General features: G+C 37.1%; 2 protein-coding genes across 2 annotated transcripts; both read right to left on the bottom strand.

Moving 5' to 3' along the window:
* Positions 1–11,271: 11,271 nt before the first annotated feature.
* LOC18047757 (putative disease resistance RPP13-like protein 1) lies at positions 11,272–15,413 on the bottom strand. Its single transcript, XM_024187225.1, is given in 2 exon segments — positions 11,272–13,208; positions 13,211–15,413. Coding segments are annotated over 2 exon segments (4,140 nt in total).
* A 3,311-nt stretch (positions 15,414–18,724) lies between these two features.
* LOC112099753 (uncharacterized mitochondrial protein AtMg00300-like) lies at positions 18,725–19,168 on the bottom strand. Its single transcript, XM_024187226.1, has one exon. The coding sequence runs from the start codon at positions 19,166–19,168 to the stop codon at positions 18,725–18,727; it is 444 nt and encodes a 147-aa protein (XP_024042994.1).
* Between the last annotated feature and the right edge of the window lie 1,344 nt (positions 19,169–20,512).

A 20,512-nucleotide genomic window follows, 5' to 3' on the forward strand; every position in this document is an offset into this window, starting at 1 on the left:
AATATGGAACTCTCCACTACCCAGCAAATTAAGATTATAACCTCCGTAGGTGGAGTCCGTATCGAGTTTGATGAGGTTGACCTATTTAGTATTCTTAGAATTTGATATGGGGGATTAGACATTTATACCACTAGAAAAGTGCTTGATTTTAATGATTTTCATCATGTAGATGGTGTATGGAACATTTGTAGGCGTCGTGATCTTTCTGATGACCTCTATTCTTTGTCCTTTCGGTCTCATCTTCTACCATTCTAAGTTCGCATACTTCATAACATAATCCAACACATGGTCACACCTAGACAGGGTCATAGTGATGAGGTAACTAGGCTTGATGTCGTTTACTAGATTCCCTTATCCGAAGACGGCACGTGAGCTTGTCATACATTATCCTGCGTCATCTGTTGTCCACGCCCTTAGTGACAAACCGATCCCTTCCTTATGGCAGCATCATTACTAGGATTTTAAGGCACTTTAAGGTACCTCTCACTGAGCTTGTTTATGTCGATACCCGAAAGCTAGGTAGAGGATCATTTTTGCGATTGGATTTTTTAAGAAACGCGGGAAGTGGGTGAAGACACCATGTTCTAATAATGCGGACACTTTGGTTGCCCCAGATGATAACCGAATGCTTAATGATATGTATTCTGAGGATGAGTTACTTATTTCTAACTTGGAGCTAGACCTCGTGCCCCTCGCCGAGCTGCAGCAGCCCAATCTCAGGATGAAGAGACCGCCGAGCTAGTTGAGCATCCTGAGGCACCTTCCGTTTCTGAGGACCACTTCCAGCAGCTCTTCGACAAAATGGATACTCTCTCCATGCAGCAACAGCAGCTCCAATCCCAATTTTAGACATTTCAGCAGCAGATTCTAGATCAGCAGCGGGAACTCCTTGATGGTCAGCGACACATCCTTGATTACTTTGTTTCCATCCTGACAATTTTCCTCGCAGCCCCCATCTTAGTTTCTACATTGATGTTTTTCGTACATACATTACTCATCTCATTTTTTTTTATGTTTTGGATGATATCTTGTAGCTTTTGTGCTAATGTGTTCATTATTTGAAACTTGTTTGTGATTGTGTTGATTTTGATGATATGTTAGTGTTTTTGCTTGTGATTGTGATGATTTTGATGGTATATTGCTTCCCTAGTTGGACAATTGGTGAATATGGAGTTTGGTTGATAAATCAAAGTTTCTATGAAAGTGTTTTAACTACTTTTTTTTTCAGGATATGTTCATTTTTTAAAAGGAGATTCTGTTGAAATTTTCGCACATGATGGGTAATATATTTAATTCTCTCTTTAATCTTCTCACGTTCATTTCTTTTTTATGAAGAATGGGCAGATAAATTATATATGATATTGTTGAATAAATTCTTTTTTGGTTAAAAATTGATTGGCCATATACTTAGGAGGAGCACATATTTAGGGGGAGTAAAATTGCACAAATATTTTCTTGTAAAGTTTGTCATCATCAAAAAGAGGGAGATTGTTAACATGAATATATCTTTAATATTGATTTTGATGATAACAAACTTGATTAAGATTGATTAATTCTTTAAAAGCTCAAACGATTTTCATACGTTTTATATGAATCATCATTTCTGAAATAGTAAAGACATATACTTAAATGAAAAATGATTTTATGAAAGTTGTTTTTCAAATTCATGCCCTTATTAAAATAGCTTCTGAACACTATCGGAGATCTGACAGTATGATAATGTCTAACCGACATCAAAATAGACTTGGTTATTATTCTTTGGACATTGTCCGTAATCCGACAATTTAATAACGGCTAATTGATGTCAAACAGACTTGGTGACTAATTTCTGGACGCTATCGGCAATCCAAAATCTTGATAACGGCTAACCGACATCGAACAAAATTGAAGATTAGCATCTGGATACTAACGGCAAACCAATTTCTTAAAAATGGTAAACTGACATTTTCTTTGCAGGTCACTGGACGATAACGCCGATCCGATATTTCAATAACGGTAATTCGATAATTTGAAAATCTGCCCAACAATCACTTGCTCAAGTCAAAATGGCGATCCAACTTCTAGTTAACGGCAATCCGACCTTGAACAGAAAGTCAATAACGGCTATTTTTCAACTCCAACTATAAATAAGCTCAATTAAATTCAAATAAGGGCTGATCACAACGTTATCATTGAGCTTATAAATGAGAATACAACATTTATTGAGCTTTAAATTCGTTATTGTTTCATTTATTCACACATTGAGCTTAGATTTGTAATCATATATTTTGTGCAAGAGAAAAACACTTTTGTAATCTTTGTTTTCAGTGATTGTAAGTGTTGGGATACACTTGGATTAAGAGATTGGGGATAATCTCTTGGTGTAAAGGTTGATTGACACTTGTTAAGTCAATTGTAAGAGTTGTTGAAGCCTTAGAGGCTTGACCAGTGGAATCCTCAAACCCGGTTAGCTTAAAGGCGTGGACATAGGCAAGGTTGGCCGAACCACGTAAAAAATATATGTGTTTGAATCTCTCCTCCCTTATCTTTTTATATTTTGGTTGATTTATTTATTATTGTTTTAAATTCGTTTAAGATTTTCATTAAGTTTTGTTCAAGCATTGCATAATTTTTAGAAACCCAATTCACTCCCCCTGGGTTGCTTAGATAATATTTCATTTGGTATCAGAGCTTGGTTCTCTTATTAGGACTTAACCGTCTAAAGTAAAAGATTCATGGCAACCCAAAATGACTCAACCTTTAGGGAACAACGGTCCACAACTAGACCACCGTTCTTTGAAGGTAATGACTACCCATATTGAAAAACTAGGATAAAAATTTATTTACAAGTTTTAGATTGGCAAGGCATATGCACACATCAATTAATTTTTAATGTCATGTTTTAATATGGTTAATTTTGCTAGCAATATGCATGTATACTAAATTGTGTTTTGATCAAATTTTCATGTAGGTGTTGAAGAAAAACAACCAAAAACCTATTTTTGAAGCATTGCGGAAAATCAAAGAAGGCCTATCTAGCTACTGTAACCATGCATGCTTGTGATGATTAGTTGCAGATGTTCACATATTTTAAAATACACTAAAGAAATGTTACATGAGTTGAGTTTTTTTTTTAACTTCTTTTCCTTGATCTTTTACACATTCCAATTGACGGCAGGGTTGATGCAGAGTTCATGCTATTGGGGTTTATCTCAGTGCTACTGACAGTGTTCCAAGGAATGATTGCTAAAATCTGCATATCTGAAGGGTTGGCAAGTAAATGGTTGCCTGGTGAAAAAAAGGAACGCAAGGCTGCTACAAAATCTAGTGCTCATTTTGAGTCATTCTTCTCTTCCTTTACTTCTCATCATGGTGACAGCCGCCCCTTCTTGCCGAATCCTCAGCCTCCGGCGATTATTGTGCTGCCAAGGTAACTAAATTCTCTCTTATTCAACTCTTTACTTCTTTAGCTTATGATTTGTTAGTTTCACTCTGACTATTTTTGACATTATCTTTATTAAAGAACATGTTAATGATAAATTATGCTCAACAAGTCCGGACATTAAAATATTGTAAAATTTGAATTTATTTTAGAATTAGAATTGTACATTACTTTTTTTCTTCAGTATCGTATCTTATATGTATAACACTAGGGAGAAATATATTTTTTCTGAAAAATGTTTAGTTATATATAATAAATTTATAGCTGAAAAAGATATATTCATTTTAAAAATGAATGTTGAAAAAAAGACATCGGTCTCAGAAGATCGTTGTAATCTCATCCACTAATACAATTCACTGTTCTTCTTTTCTTCCATTGAATTAATTCTTGCCATGGTGTAGTTTGAATACAAAATCTATTAATTCATTCATTAAGTTCACTAGTTGCCTTTAAAAAGAAAAACAGAAAATGGTTGCTTGTAGAACTCTATCTGTTGGAGGTTGAACTTGTGGGGAATGACAAATGTAGAGAAATACAACAATAATTGTGGAACTTTATTACGTAAAGTAATGTGTTTACAACTAACTCTGTATGTAGGAAGAAAAATGATAGTAATAAGTAAACTACAAAAATTTTGTGTGCTTCAAGGCACGTTACAAATGTCGCTTTCCTTAAGACGTTATTTGCCCCCACCAATTGAGTGATGCACATGGGTTAAGCAAATACGCCTCCATGATACAATGAAGCACTTGTTTGTTTGCTTGCATTGTGCATCGACGAAAGCAAACCAGAATACTCTTGAATATTGCAAGCCTGCCAAGAAACCATATATTGTTCCTGCAGAAAAGAATATATTGGAATGTAAATGCACAAAAGAAAATGGGTGTTTTGTGTTGAAATTCGTATTAGAAAGGAATGCTAAGAAAAGAGTGGTGTAGGATCATTAATTTCATGTCTAAATGACTTAAACATGACCCATATTTATAGATATACTTCTGCCCCCTCATTTGGGTCGTCATCTTTCACGATACCCCTTCATTCATGGCCATTGGATTTAGATTTGATTTTAATCAATGGTCCAAATTGAATCATCATCATTTCAAATGAAATGTCACCATGAAATGATGCATCTCTAAGTGAAATGTTGCCATGAAAAGTTATATCATTTAGTAAAAAGATACTTTTTTTTCTACAAGACACAATTAAATTGACATGTCCTTACAACAAGACATCATTTAATTAAACATGTCTTTAGTGAAAGGTACATTTTCTATAAGGCACAATTAATAGGACATGTCTTTACCATAAGACACATTTATTTTGAAAATTTTCCAACACTATCTTGAGAGAAACTGACATGGGGCAGTTCCTTACCACCTCACAGTAATAATTTAAAGTGAAGTGAAAGTGTTAGTATATGGTTGGTATAATTTATGAAATAGTCAAAAGTATTTATTTAATGTTAGAATTTTTTTTTTAATTTTGAGTATTGTTTTGTTGTATTTTGAGTAATGCTTTTGAGAATTAAATAAGTTATTTTATCTCTATTAACAAAAAATTAAATTTTGGATTTTTTAGAGTAGGAGTTGTAGAACTTCTTTAAATAATTAAATTATCTATGATATCTTTATAATATAACTTTAAAAAATTTACCTAATAAAATAGTTTTATAATATTTAATAAAAACTCTCGTTAATAAATAAATAGTTAAATTATATTTATCAAAAATTCTGTTTACATAAACTCTGTCTAAAGAAATTATACTAAATAGAGCCTTGGTTGTTCATTCCAACATATAATGGATTCAATTCAAAACAATTATTGACTTTTTCTTTAAACAGTGGGTTGCCCATCACAATCAAACCAATAACAGGTGGAAGAATGGCAAACCAGTACTGGGCCTAACAGCCCGAGGTGGTGGGACGGCGACATATAAATTTTTCTTCTTTGTCTCAGATGAGATGAATAAATTTTTCTTCTTTGTCTCAGATGATAAAAATATAGTTAAATTAGCTCTTCAGGGGAAAAATGGTATTAAAATTATTTTTATGAATTTTTTATTACTATTTTTTTTATGAATGTTAAGAAAAAAAACAAAAATACATTATAAATAATATTTAATTTAGGATCATGAAAGGTATACTGAGTAAAATTTGTCTTTTACAATTTATTATAAGAGTGTTTTTAAAGATAAATATGAATATAGCTAAATTCACTTACATGTTTTCTTACAAATTATTTGAATGCATAATCAATCCACACAATTTGTTTTTTTTTTACTAACTGACACTTCTTATCTAACCAAGTGATTTGCACAAATTTAGAACAATCTAATTTTTTTTTCTATTTCTTACAAATTAAACATTTTTGTACTTGAAGATTACTTTCAAATTATGCTTCAGAATACATTTAATTTAAGTCAATATGATAAGTATTGAAAATTCATTACCTAGAAAACTTTTTAATTTGGATTATTATCCTTTCACTACTCCAAGTATTGTGAAATAACAAACTATTACACGAATTATTGAAAAATAATGCTTCACTACATTAACTTTTTTAAAACTAATATTTTACTAGATGTTTATCACTTCTGTTAATTGACTCCTTAGTTAACTTATAAAATATCAATTTTACACATAATGGATAACTCCTAAAATAAATAAATAAATGATACAAATCAATACCATGTGAATTTATAATTTTGCCTTGCTCTTGGAGTGAAACAACATATCATTGCCACTTCAATTTAATATGATAATTAAATGATAATATTACCTTGTTATTTATCTACTGCATGATCAATTGTAAATTGAAGAAAACATAGTCAACTATCATTTTTAAAAAGTTAATGCAGTTAAGTGTTACCTTTCAGTAATTCACGTAGTGCTTTGTTATTTCATAATACTTAATACAGTAAAAAGATAATAACACTAAGACTTAATTACAAATTGCTGTTTCATTCAATGAAAATACAATTCTGCACATATGACGTCAATGTGACATCATCATTAGACTAACGATAGGGCAAAAATATAATAAATTGTTATTTTTTAAAAAGTTAACGTAGTGAAGTATTACCCTTTAATAATTGGTATAGTAGTTTGTAATTTCGCAATACTTGATTTAATGAAATGATATTAATCCTTTTATGTTGCATTTATTTGTTGGAGTGGGTGTGGGGAGTGTAGATTTCTTCTACTCCAATCTTTACTTACACATTTAAAAAAAAAAAAAGAAATGGGAGTCTTACTCCGTAGATTCTACTAATTTTTAGAGTGAAGACTGAGATTCTCACTCCCATGGGGGAGGTGGGAGTGAGAATCCACTTCTACCTCATCCTTTTTTATCATTCTTTTATTAAATATAATACAATCATATTTATTAAAATAAAGTAATGTTAGATTTATTTAAAAAATAATATCATATTTATTTAAATAGTGTAATAATTATGTTTAGGGAATGAAATAGGGTGACCAAGATAAAGGTGTTTGCTCATACATTATCGTGCTCTCCTCCAAAGTAGAAGCGAGCAAATGGTTGAGCAGATCATCTCGACCAGGATGTTATTGGTCACCTCGACCAGAATAATATGTGGTGGCCTCGAGCACATCACCTCGACCAGGATGTTATTGGTCACCTCGACCAGAATAATATATGGTGACCTCGAGCAGATCACCTCGACCAGGATGTTATTGGTCATCTCGACCAGAATAATATGTGGTGGCCTCGAGCACATCACCTCGACCAGGATATTATTGGTCATCTCAACCAGAATAATATGTGGTGACCTCGAGCAGATCGTCTCGACCAGGATGTTATTGATCACCTCGACCAGGAAGTTACCATAAAGCACGATTCAGTCGACCAGAATAATATGTGGTGGCCTCGAGCACATCACCTCGACCAGGATATTATTGGTCACCTCGACCAGAATAATATGTGGTGACCTCGAGCAGATCACCTCGACCAGGATGTTATTGGTCATCTCGACCAGAATAATATGTGGTGGCCTCAAGCACATCACCTCGACCAGGATATTATTGGTCATCTCGACCAGAATAATATGTGGTGACCTCGAGCAGATCGCCTCGACCAGGATGTTATTGATCACCTCGACCAGGAAGTTACCAGAAAGCACAATTCAGTCAAAACATTTTCTCCGAAATATTAGGTGTTGATGCGAGATTCCGGTTCTCCTCGCTCTACGACCAGGATCTCTGCTCGATCAACTTCACCACGACCAGGAGGTCTCCTCGCGGGGCTCCTGCTCCAGAGGTTCCTGCGCACACAGACAAGTCAGAGTACGCCGGTTGTTTTCCCGGCGCAAACCCTCCGACGCTCAAGTCAGATATGAAGGTTCGGGGAACGCTTGCCACCGTTCTTATGGCCTTTTAGTGGTTTTCTCTCTCTTTTAGAATCCAAATTGCTAACCCTTTTACCTTCGTTGGCTACCTTTTTATAGGCTTCCCCTGAATCCCAGTCTTCCGCTTTTTTCGAGACAGTATGGGACTCTGACTGCTGCGTTATGGGCAAACGCGGGATCTTGCGTGTTACGCCACGGTTCTGGGGAAAGCGTGGCTGTCGTGGTTCTGTGAGATCTTGCGTGTTACGCCATGGTTCTGGGGAAAACGTGGCTGTCGCAGTTCTGTGAGATCTTGCGTGTTACGCCACGGTTCTGGGAAAAGCGTGGTTGTCGTACCTAGATTCTCGGGCTGGGGAGCCCGTCTTGCCGACTGCCGTCGACCGGGTCTCCTCGCCTCTCGACCTCTAGCCAGAACGGCCTTATGCTTCTTACAGGAAATTGGCCTCGTGGTTGACGTGCTTGTGGGTGAGCAGGATATTTCTGCTCCTGTTCCCCTGCGCACCAGGCTTTTACGGGACATACCGGCTCGCAGAACACTGCCATCAGATATCTGCTCACCATGCCTGGTCTCGTCGACGTATTTCTCCCGAACATTAGGAACCATATTCTTAGTGGGCTGAAAATTAGTAGTTTTCTTGAGAATTCTAGGGGAGAGGATAAAAACCGCTATAGTTTCCTATAAAAACCCTAGGAAGGGGAAGGAAAATGGGGGATTCTTCTAGCTCTCTCTCTCTCTCTCTCTCTCTCTCTCTCTAAGCAACTGAACCCATTGGACCTTTTTCTCTCTCTACCACTGAGAAATTTCTCTTTCGCCTGTGATTTCTTTAAGATTGATTATTTTGAATTCTTTTCCTTTAAATTTACTTAAAAGTTTTTTTTTTAAAGCAATCATAATTAAGCCACATGAATTGTGGTATGGGTTTTTCCAAGTAAGACCCGAATCGCTGACTTGAGCGTCGGAGGGTTCTCGCCGGAAAAACTTCCGGCACCTCCTGACTGTTGGTTGTGTTCACAGGCTCACAGGATATCTGCTCATGGATCGTCTGCTCACGGGTTATCTACTCATGGATCGTCTGCTCATGGGTTGTCTGCTCATGGGTTCTCTACTCATGAATCGTCTGCTCATGGATTATCTGCTCATGGGTTATCTGCTCACAAAACATCTACTCATAGAAAATCTGCTCATGGTGCTAACTAATCATCAGCTTCCCACCAAACAAATTTAATGATGATGCAGGGATCTAAGATCTGACCAACTTATCCGGATTTCGGCATCAACAAATTATATTCCTAGAGAATTAATAATATCATGATCTACTATCTTTATTTGAAAATATAATATTATTATGTTTATTTAATTTTAATAGTAGTATGTTTATTTAATATTATTAATCTATATAATTAAAATTAATAATAAAATAAATAGTTTATTTTACAAATATGTTTTTTTACTTTGTAATTAAAAACTACAATTCTTTAAATAATGATAAAACTGTAATTTAAAATAATTCACTCCAATCCAAGACTAAGTAAACATGCAAATAAGATTTTAATTCATATTTTACACTTTTATTCTAGTGTAAGTAAGCAACTTACTTTCAATCTCACTCCACACTCTTAATCATAATTAAGATTGCAACTCTTCAGGATTTTTACTCTGATTCAAAAAGTAAACACTGGGTTAATTTATATATATATTAGACATCAAGATTACAAAAGAAAAGAAAAGCAACATAATAATTCTTTGACTTTTAACAGAGAGATTATCAATTAAAAAATAGAAAATTTTAATACTCTATTTTTAAAAAAAGGAGGATTTTGTTTTGGAATTAGAGTAAGATTAACTGAAAATTTGGTTTCATAAGAAGATCAGAGGGGTGCAAGAAGTAACACTCTAAATAGATAAATGGCCACTGAGGCTTCGGCCGTTTTCAGTCCTGTTACGGGACTCAACCAAATTCTTCTCTCATAATTTCTGATAAATGAGAGTATTTGTGCAAATTTCTGAACTATGCTCTGCAGACCTTCGACCAAAATTGAAAACTCCTCAGGAATGTATACCTCTCCCTCTCTTTTTCTTCCGTGTCTTAATTCGAGTTTTTGTTAAACTTTTTGAACGCATTACATATATGATGCAATCATTATTATCAGCCAAGGCGGAAAGAGGGACAAAATTGGTGCAAATCTGAGTGTGTTTTTTTAATATAATGACAACATTTGTCCTTATTAATAAACACCACAAAATGCAACCCAAACATAACTTGAAAGAGGTTATATTACTTGATGAGCAAGTTAAATTAATGGCAGCAATTGAGACATGATACAATTTCGATTAAATGACATTATCAAAGCCCAAAACTCTTTAAGTTGATGAAATGGATGATGTCATTAGTCTCTGAGTCCAGCTTGAAGGCATCATTTGCTTCATCGCTTCTAATTGCATGAACCAAACCTGGATTATCTCTTCTGTTCTCTCTAATCGATAAAATCGACCATGAAGACTACAGGGTATGTCTTGAACTGCTAGAAGCTTCGCGCATCAACAATGACGTGTCACTAGCTGCATTAAAATTGCAAAGACTTCACAGTTACGCAGGCCCACAGCTGTTCTCCAATTCTGGATTGAAACCGATCACTTCTTCCCTCTGAGAAAAAAATTGAAAACAAAATGAATCATAAAAGTCTAAGATCTTAACTGTTTATTTGCCTATTATCTGTACAAAAGATTGACCCAAAAAAAAAGAAAAAACACTGAAAGTTTCAGATACGAGATCAGAGATACCAAAATCAAATAACTGTAGTTAATGAAAAGAAACCGTACTAATCTCCTTTATAGGTAAATAAATTGTAAATCTCCAATAAGGGAAATTTCTATCAAAGTAAGGACAAGATTGGAAAAAAAATTGCATAGTTCAAATCCAAAACAACAATATTGATAAATTTTGACTATGCTCATAAGTTTAACTGTCAACTTGCATTCCATCTCTCTGGGAAATGCAATGAGCAAAGAAAGAAGAAACATGAAATCGGTGATTTGAAAAACATCTATATGTCTATATGATGGAAACAATAAATTAAAAATTTGCGACAAATACCATTTCTGTTTTCTATTACCTTTCACCCGTAAGACTAGAGTAAAAGGGAACAAAAATTAATGAGTTGAAATTAATGGATCATAAAAATATGGAATTAGAACCCACTATTTCTATATGGTAGCAGCTAGTCATTACTTTCAAACTGTAATTAAAGTACCTCTGCTTCTGTGGCGTGACAGGTTGAGGTTATTGTTGACGCAACAATCGGACAAAACAAATCGCCTCAACATGTACGTACAATCTGATTTGTGCAAAAGAAAATGAGTTGCAATTTCAAATTAAGGCAGAGGATTAATTAGATAACTGGATAATAGAAATAAATCAACTGACCTTTTATTTCTATAGACGACGATAATGAGACGGAATGAAGCAATAATTAATATTATCTACTACTCAGAATCTGAATCTGAATCTGAATCTGAATCTGGATCGTGTATGAATTTGCCATCCATCTCCACGCAAGGGATGTTGGCAATCTTGGACCACTCTTTTCCTTTACCCCTTTTGCACTCTTTTCTCAGCATTTGACAACCATCAATTTTTAGCCTCAAAAGTGAGGATGGAAGGCCCGCCTCTGGAAATGATGCCAGACTGGGGCAATTATCGATCCACAGATATTTAAGAGAGGTAAGGCTTTGAAAACCCATTGAAGATAGGCATTTCAGTTTCCAACATCTGTGAAGGATCAACCAACTTAGAGAGGTTGGCAACATCATTCCCATCTCCTCGTCACATTCTGAAATCCAGAGGCGTGCAAGAGAGGTAAGCCTGTGCAAACCCCACTGGATGACTGCCTCGGTCAACTTTTTCATATTGACTCCAATTCTGAGAAATGCTAGATTGGTGGGGAAACCTTCTTCTGGAAACGATACAATACTTGGACATTCACTTATGCAGAAACGACGAAAAGAGTTGAGCTTATGCATGTCACTTGGCAGGGCTTCAAGCTTCTCACAATCGTCTATCCAAAGTCTCTGTAAATTGTGCAGGCCAGCAGGTATTGACTCCAACTTTTGACATTTAGATATCCGGAGCTCTTCAAGCGCCTTAAGTAGCTGGATTCCAGATGATAACCTGGTCAGCTCAGGGCAACTGTATATTACAAGCAGTTTCAGTGTCACCGGTGAAGAAGACGATGAAGAAGAAGAAGAAGAAGAAGAAGAAGCACCCTCTTCATCATCCACCAAAAGCTGCAAGTTCTTACAACTCCGTATCTTAAGCCTTTTAAGAGATGAAGGAAGCTTGCCTCTTGCGATGAATGTTAGAGAATCGCAGTTGCCGATGTACAAAGTTTCGAGTTGTGCATTGTTGCCCATCATTTCCCCAGGTAAGGATTTTAATGCTTTGCTATTTTCAATCTTAAGAGACCGCAAAATATTGGGATGAAATTTTAACTCTGGAAATGAAACAAGACTAGTGCAATTTTCTTCGACTGATACCTCTTCAGGGTGGGTTAAGACATGTAACCCTTCTACTGGCTTCATATATCTGAAATGCGAACGCTGCCACCATGACTTGATTTCTATGGAATCACCAATCACCAGAGATTCTACTCCCTCAAATCCTCCCTTCAACTGTTTTCCGAACTCCAAGATATTTGAAATTGTTACAGAATCACCTGGACCATTATTGTAAACCATCCCTCTGCATCCATATATTTCTAATGAACTATTTGAAATGGTCATGCACTTCATAAAATTAGAGTCAATTGGAGTACTGCCGCACACCAGTCCTTTGCATCCATCAATTTCAAATCTACAGAGCAACGGAAAGTCTGAGACCGAAACTACCAACTCCGGGCATTTACTAACAACAAGTTTCTCTAAAGAAGGAAGAAGCTCTGACCATTTTCCTGAGAGTTTGGGACATCCCACGATGGAAAGTTCATGGAGGTGCGGAAACATTCCAACGTGCTCATTTTCAGTAACACTGGCGGTCTCCCAACGCACCCATTCTGGCAAATTCTCAAGATGAAGAATCTCCAATGATTGAAAAGGCGCTGAGCAGCCATCCCTATTAGTCTCTGAGCCGATGATTCTTAGATTCATCATCCCTCTGATGGTCAGGTCTTTAAGTGAACCCAACGACCCGAGTGAAGGCAATGATATGCAATTCTCACAGTTTTCCAATTTAAGGACCTCCATCTTGGAGAACAATGGATCTCCAATCCAGGAAGGAAATCTTTTGCCACCATATTGTGTGATTGTGAGAACTTTTATCCTTTTGTGAGGTTGGAGCATGTCGAGTGCATTTTCTTCTGCTACTTCATCTCGAGAATTGTTGAACTGCGACCCCCATTCTAACGACAATACTTCCAGATCTTGCTCTCGGATAACACGGCTTCTCTTGCATCCTGCGAATTTTTGATATTCTCCAATCCCGAGATACAAAGTGCTCCACGGAGAAACTTTAAATCTTTCAAATCTTTCAAACCAGACACAGAACCACTCTTTCCCACAATAAAATTGGACAAGGTCTGGAGATTCTTCAACTCCTTCATTCCCAATGGCATGTTGTCTAGTTTTTTTGCACCTCTTATATCAAGATGATGTAAATTGATCAACTTCCTCATTTTGGATGGCAACTTGATCAGACGAGAACAACCTCTTAATATTAAAATTTCCAAGTTCAGCAACGAGCTTGTAGACTCGGGTAAAAATCTGATCTTAGTGCCACTAAGGTTGAGGTATGTTAAAAGTCTCAAACTGGTAATTGAATTCGGTAATCGAGTAATATAATACCCTTCTAAAGATAGCACCCTCAACTTTTTAAACCTAGGCAGCAATTCACATAGAACCATATCACTTATGTAAGAAGTATCGGGGCCACCTCTTATGACTACCGGCAAGAATGTTCGCAGATGTTCAACTCCATTAAAAGCCTGAAACTTGTTTTTATTATCATAATCACCACGAGGGTAAGAAGTATGGCGGACCCTTTTTCGCGTTCTTGATAGGTTACCGGCCTCCTCTAACCTGAAAATGGTCTCTCCAGAAATCAATTGAGCAAGATCATGAACAAGGTCGTGGATTACAAATTTGGAAGAATCAACACTTGATTGTTGAAAAATTGATCTTGACACTAGATCATGGAAACATTCACTGCCCCAATCTTCCAGTTGCTTATTGTTTTTTGACTGACGAATAATGCCTTCAGCCATCCACAAAAACACCAGTTCCTTCTCCTCGAATTCATAATCTTTAGGAAAAATCGCACAATAAGCAAAGCATTTTTTCAAATGAGAAGGAAGATGATGGTAACTCAATCTTAACACAGGGAGAATGGCTCTTTGATGAGGTAAATCCCATATTTTGCTATTTAATATATCTTCCCATGCATCATCTCTCTTAGAGCGCAGTAGGCCCCCAAGAGTCTTTGCTGCTAGGGGTAATCCTCCACACTTTTTAATGACTTTCTTACGAAATAGTGCTGAAATTTGAAGAGCATTAATATCTCTGCCTTCAAATGCATGCTTCATAAACAAAGACCAACAATCATCGTCTGCGAGGAGCTTGAGATTATAATATTGAGTAGGTCCCATTGTTAATGCAACATGCCGAAGTCGTGTTGTGAGAATTATCTGACTGTATGGTGCAGCAGCGAGAAAGGGAGCTTTAAGGTCTTCCCACAAGCTGTAGTCCTCATTCCAAACATCGTCCAGAACTATCAAGAATTTTTTCCCATCCACAACTTCTTGCAATTGAACCTGCACTTCATTTAAAGTATTGGCATGACAAGCTTTGGAGGTGATTGACTCGAGAAGTGCCCTGGAAATACTCAAGACATCAAAGTTATCGGAGACACAAACCCAAGCTTTGAGGTCGAACTTGTAATCAACAATGGCCTTGTCATTGTAGACCTCGCGAGCAAGGGTTGTTTTTCCAACCCCAGCCATGCTGACAATGGGGATTACACGGAAGTTGGCAGCACTTGGCTCATCGGTCAACACCATTTCAAGTATTTTAGCTTTATCATCATCTCTTCCGTACACAGCACGTTCTGTCGGCACACTTGAGCTGGCTGGTCTTCGCTGAGCAGCAGCAGTTGACGAAGTCCCTCCAGGAGCCAATTGCAATCCAAGTTCAATTCTTTGTTTAAACAGTTCTTCCAACCGGCCAGAGATGCTTTCAATCTTGGACCGCATACTCGAATTGAATTCAATTGTGCTTGGACTGAAACAACTGAAACAAGCTGGAGGAAAGATGTTCCGAACTCTGCTAGAGGTGGGCTGATCAGGATCATCTGCCATCAACCTGCGCTTCAAAGCATGAGTACCGAACTCATCAAGAATGTCCTCAGCATCATAAGCCAAGTCTCGGAGATCATCTAGCCATAACTTCACAGCCTCGTCCACCAGTTCCTTCTCCTCTGCATCGTGAAGTACTGCCTGAATCATCTTCAGCTTTTTCTCCCACCTTTTGAGCTCGGAATCAACTCCACCTCCAAGTTGACGGACAAAGTTGAGAAAATCAGTGGAAGCCAACTTGTCAAACAGAGTCTGAAAGAAAGCAGAGAGTAAGAGCTCCGCCATGGTTTAGTTTGTTGGCCGGAAAGTAAGGACCACGTGCACGAAGGACCAGCAAAAGAAGAAAATGGAAACAAAGGGGAAAGAGAGAGAGTGAGAGAGAGAGAGAGAGGGCAAAAAGAAACAGGGTTTATGTTGTGTGTGGAATGCGGAATCAAGCGCACTAAATAATTATAGAAAAATAGAGGACACAAGAATTATATGGTTCGGTAATTAAACCTACATCTACGGAGTCAAGAAAGAATAATTGTTTATTTAACAATTAATATAGTATAATATTTGCGTAACGAATCTCACTGCCCAAAAATCTAAATATACCCAGTACTCTCACACTTTGCAGGAAAGATAAATTTTCCAGACACACTTCTCTCACTTCTCTCAAAAGCTTAGAAACTTATAAGCTTAACAATTTTGGGATGCTTAGAATGGAAGAAGTGTCATCTATTTATAGGGAAAACAATGACACTATTGCACCAACCCCTCTATTATTCCACCTAACCTAAGCAAATTGTCAATGGTGTCCATTTGACAAATTTGACAAATTTGCCAACTTTTCATTTTTTCTTCAATTGTTTGGTAGCTCTTTGAAAATTTGCATGCTTTCTTGAATTTGGATGCCACATGCATGACTTTTCAACAACTCTCTACCTCGGCGAAAATTTGTCCAAATCTGAGCCGACTACTAATGAACCATCATCCCCAAAGTGGTTGTATCTCTGTGACTGCCTACGTACCCAAAATTTATGATCAAGCCAACCGTAGTTCAAAATTCCCAAAGGACATATCTTAACACAAGCGAAGGATTTGAATTAGTTTCAAGCAATGTTGAAACTTAACTCCATAAATTACCTTCGTCAACATATCTGATGGATTATCTTTGGTATCGATCTTTCTCAACAACACAACACCGCTCTCGATAATCTCTCTCACATAATGATATTTCACATCTATGTGCTTCGTCCGAGCGTGATATGTTTGATTCTTCGCAAGGAATATCGCACTTTGATTATCACAGAAGATCGCAATGTTCTCCTGAATTACTCTCAAATCACCTAACAAACCTTTCAATCAGATAGCTTCTTTTACAGCTTCAGTTGCTACCATATACTCTGCTTCCGTAGTGGACAGAGCAATTATCGATTGCAAAATCGACCTCCAGCTAACTGGACCTCCACCCAATGTGAATACGTAGCCCGTTGTTGATCTTCGCTTGTCAAGGTCTCTAGCGAAATCAGAATCACAATACCCAACACATTGTTGACCACAATCCTTCTTAAACAATAACCCAACATCAACTGTCCCATACAGATATCGGAGAATTCACTTTACCGCAAGCCATTGATTTTTACACGGATTATGCATGTATCTATTAACCATGCTCACTGCTTGAGATATATCGGGCCTTGTGCATACCATAACATACATAAGACTACCCACAGCACTAGCATATGGAACACGAGCCATGTAATCGCGATCCTCTTGAGATCTAGGACATGAAGAAGAGCTTAATTTGAAATGATGAGCTAAAAGTGTACATACTGGTTTAGTTTTGTCATCCATGCTGAATCTTTCTAGCACTTTCTTCAAATAAGACTCTTGAGTCAACCATACGCTCCTATTCTTCTTGTCTCTACGAATCTTCATCCCAAGTATTCTCTGTGCATCACCCAAGTCTTTCATCTCGAACTCAGAAGTCAGCTGCTTCTTTAATCTTTCGATCTCATCTCTATTCTTCGAAGCTATAAGCATATCGTCGACATAGAGTAACAAATAGATGAAAACTCCATCTAGTAGTCTTCTAAAGTAAACACAATGATTGTGTTCACTTCTGGTGAATTTCTTCCCTTGTATAAATTGATCAATCTTTTGTACCACTGCCTTGGCAACTGCTTCAGTCCGTACAAAGATTTAATCAATCTACACACATGATTCTCCTTTCCAACAACTTTGAAACCACAAGGCTGAATCATATAGATTTCCTCCTCCAAGTCTCCATGTAAGAACGTCGTCTTAACATCCAACTGAGCCAACTCTAACTCATATTCTGCAACTAAAGCAAGTAGGATACGAATGGAAGTATGTTTTACAACTGGAGAGAAAACTTCATTGTAGTCAATACTTTCCTTCTGAGCAAAACCTTTTGCCACGAGCCTTGCCTTATATCGAGGAGTTGATTGATTCGGAGATTCTTGTTTCTTGGTGTAGACCCATTTATTCCCAATAGCCTTTTTCCCCTTTGGTAACTTTACAAGTTCCCAAGTCTGGTTTTGATGGAGAGATTTCATCTCTTCTTCCACAGTTAACTTCCATTGATCACTTTCACTGCTGCGTAATGCTTCACTGAAAGTGTTGGGAATGTTATCATCAATAACTAGAAGTGCATAGGCTACCACCATGTCTTTAGTAAGCCATCCAGGTTTCTTTATCTCTCTTCTTGGCCTCTTTGTTGCTATAAAATCATCATTATCTACATCATCAATTGTTTCTTCATTTTGTGGGACATCAGAAGAAACAACTTTTTTTTCAACTCTAGGTGTCACCTCCATAGTTGAACCCTTCTTTGATGTATAACTAACTGGTACATATGGAGTTGCATCAAACTCCACCCGCTGCAATACCTCTTTGGTCTTATTCTTCACCTACTAAGAACTTGAAGCTTTCATCATTGAAGCTTCATGAAATGTGACATCTCTGCTACACACAAACTTTTTGTCTTTGAGATCCCAAAGCTTGAAGCCCTTTACTCCACCTTTGAATCCCACAAAGATAGCTTTTCTAGCACGAGGATCCAGTTTACCATCTTTGACATGATAATAAGCTGGACACCCAAATATACGAAGGGAATCATAGTCTTATGCATGCTTTCCAAACCACATTTCCATAGGAGTTTTACCTCCAATTGCAGCAGAAGGCAATCGGTTTACCAAGTGACGTGCATAACTCATAGCTTCAACCCAAAACTTTTTATCTAAACCAGCATTAGATAACATACACCGTACCTTCTCCAGTAAACTACGATTCATAAGCTCAACCACACCGTTCTGTTCTGGAGTATGTCTCACCGTGAAATGTCTTTTAATACCCTCGTTCTAGCATACTTGCAAGAATTGATCAGAAGTATATTCACCCTCATTATCATATCGTAATACTTTGATCTTTCTACCAGTTTGAGTCTCCACCAATTTCTTCCATTTCACGAAAATCTCTAGAACCTCATTCTTTGCTCGCATAGTGTACACCCACACATGTCTAAAGAAATCATCAACAAATGTAACAAAATAATGGCTTCTACCAATTGATGCAATCTTGGTTGGTCCTCATACATCACTATGAACATATTCAAGGATCTCACGAGTATCATGATTAGTTGTACCAAACTTGACCCTTGTTTTCTTGCCTACTACACAATGCTCACAGAAATTTAATTTGCAAGTTTTGGTACCTTTTAAGAGTCCATGCCTCATCAAAGTTTGCAAAGACTTCTCTCCAGCATGTCCCAGTCGTACATGCCATAACTTGGTGGTGTCACTGTGCGCCTCAACAACATTTGCTTCATCAGTTGTACCTCCCTTTAAATAGTACAGATTGTGAAGTCGAACCCCTTGTAGAATCACCATAGTCCCATGTGTAAACTTCATTGTGCCATCTTCAATGGTAACCTTGTAGCCTTTAGCTTCCAAAGCACCCACAAAAATTAGATTTTTCTTTAAAGGTGGAACAAATCTAACCTCTTTGAGTTCTCTGATCATTCCATTAAACATTTTTAGTCAAATTGTTCATATCCCCATTGTGCGACAAGGTTGATCATTCCCCATCACAACTGCACCGGATTCCAAATTACGAAAATCCGTAAATCATTCCTTAATAGGACATAAATGATAAGTTGCTCCAGTATGAAGTATCCACTCGCTCGAGCTAGCCACGTATGCTGCAGGAGTAATACTTAGTGAATAATCAGAGTCCTCATCTTTCCGTGCCATGTTTGCTGCTGCTGGTTTCTTCTCATCTCTCTTTTGAGCCTTTTGACAATCTTTCCTCCAATGGCCCTTTTCATGACAAAAGGCACACTCGGCTCGAGCTATATTTCTACTTCTCGATTTGGATCAAAAATTCTTTCCACCACGCTTCTTATGTTTCTCCACTGCCCAATCTCTGCTCACCAAAGGTTCAGACGATGCTCGTTCAGAATTTTTATCATTATTCCAAATCTCTAAGCTAGTCAATATTGCGCAAACATCTTTAAAGACAATCACACTCTTCCCATATATCAAAGTAGTCACAAAATGGCTATATTCCTCTGGTAGTGAGTGTAACAAAATCATAGTCTTGACTTCATCCTTAATATCTTCATCAAGATTCTTCAAATCAGCAAATAACTTTTCAAATCTTGAGACATGATCGTGCATTGACACCCCAGGCTTCATTCGAAAGACATATACTTGGCCCATTGCATGAAAGCGATTTTCAGGACTTTTCAACAAGTACATCTCCTCCAATGTACGCCACAAAGTCATCGCACACTCCTCATCTTTCACCAAGTATTTTACCTCCTTGATCAAATAAGATCTGATCTGACCACAGGCTTTCTCGTTCATACGATCCCAAATTTCTTCATCATACAAGTGTCTTTCATTTTTCAAAACAACATCAAGATCGATTTGAATAAGGGCATCCACAACTTCGCGCCTCCACATGCCGAAGTTGATTTTCCCATCAAACTTTTCAACATCGATTTTTTGGCCTCCTATAACAAGCGCTGAATAGCGATTTGACAAATCTCGCCTCCCACCTGAAGGGTCTCCTGAAATAGTCTTTGTAGATCTCTCCCCAATTCTAGAAGTTTCACCTTCTACCATTTTCTCAACGAACTATTTCCACTTGAAAAACAGTTTCTATGATGTTAATTTCGAGTGAATAAATGCACCAGGAAAATTCCCAGAAGACTGGACGGGAACTCGGTCCCAATTAAAAATCAGAATCCTTAGACTCTTATCGCCTTTGTTGACAGAACTTTCCTAGACATGTAAAATTACACACTACTTACAATAAACTGTCTCTTAAATACAAATGGTCGTCTCCACCGTATTCGTGAATAGTACCGTATG

The sequence above is a fragment of the Citrus clementina genome, unplaced genomic scaffold (assembly GCF_000493195.1).
Source record: "Citrus clementina cultivar Clemenules unplaced genomic scaffold, Citrus_clementina_v1.0 scaffold_3, whole genome shotgun sequence".
In the NCBI taxonomy this organism is placed as follows: domain Eukaryota; kingdom Viridiplantae; phylum Streptophyta; class Magnoliopsida; order Sapindales; family Rutaceae; genus Citrus; species Citrus x clementina.

Excerpts from the sequence above, each read along its gene's own strand:
- LOC112099753 (XM_024187226.1), bottom strand. The coding sequence starts at position 19,168 with ATGTTTAATGGAATGATCAGAGAACTCAAAGAGGTTAGATTTGTTCCA.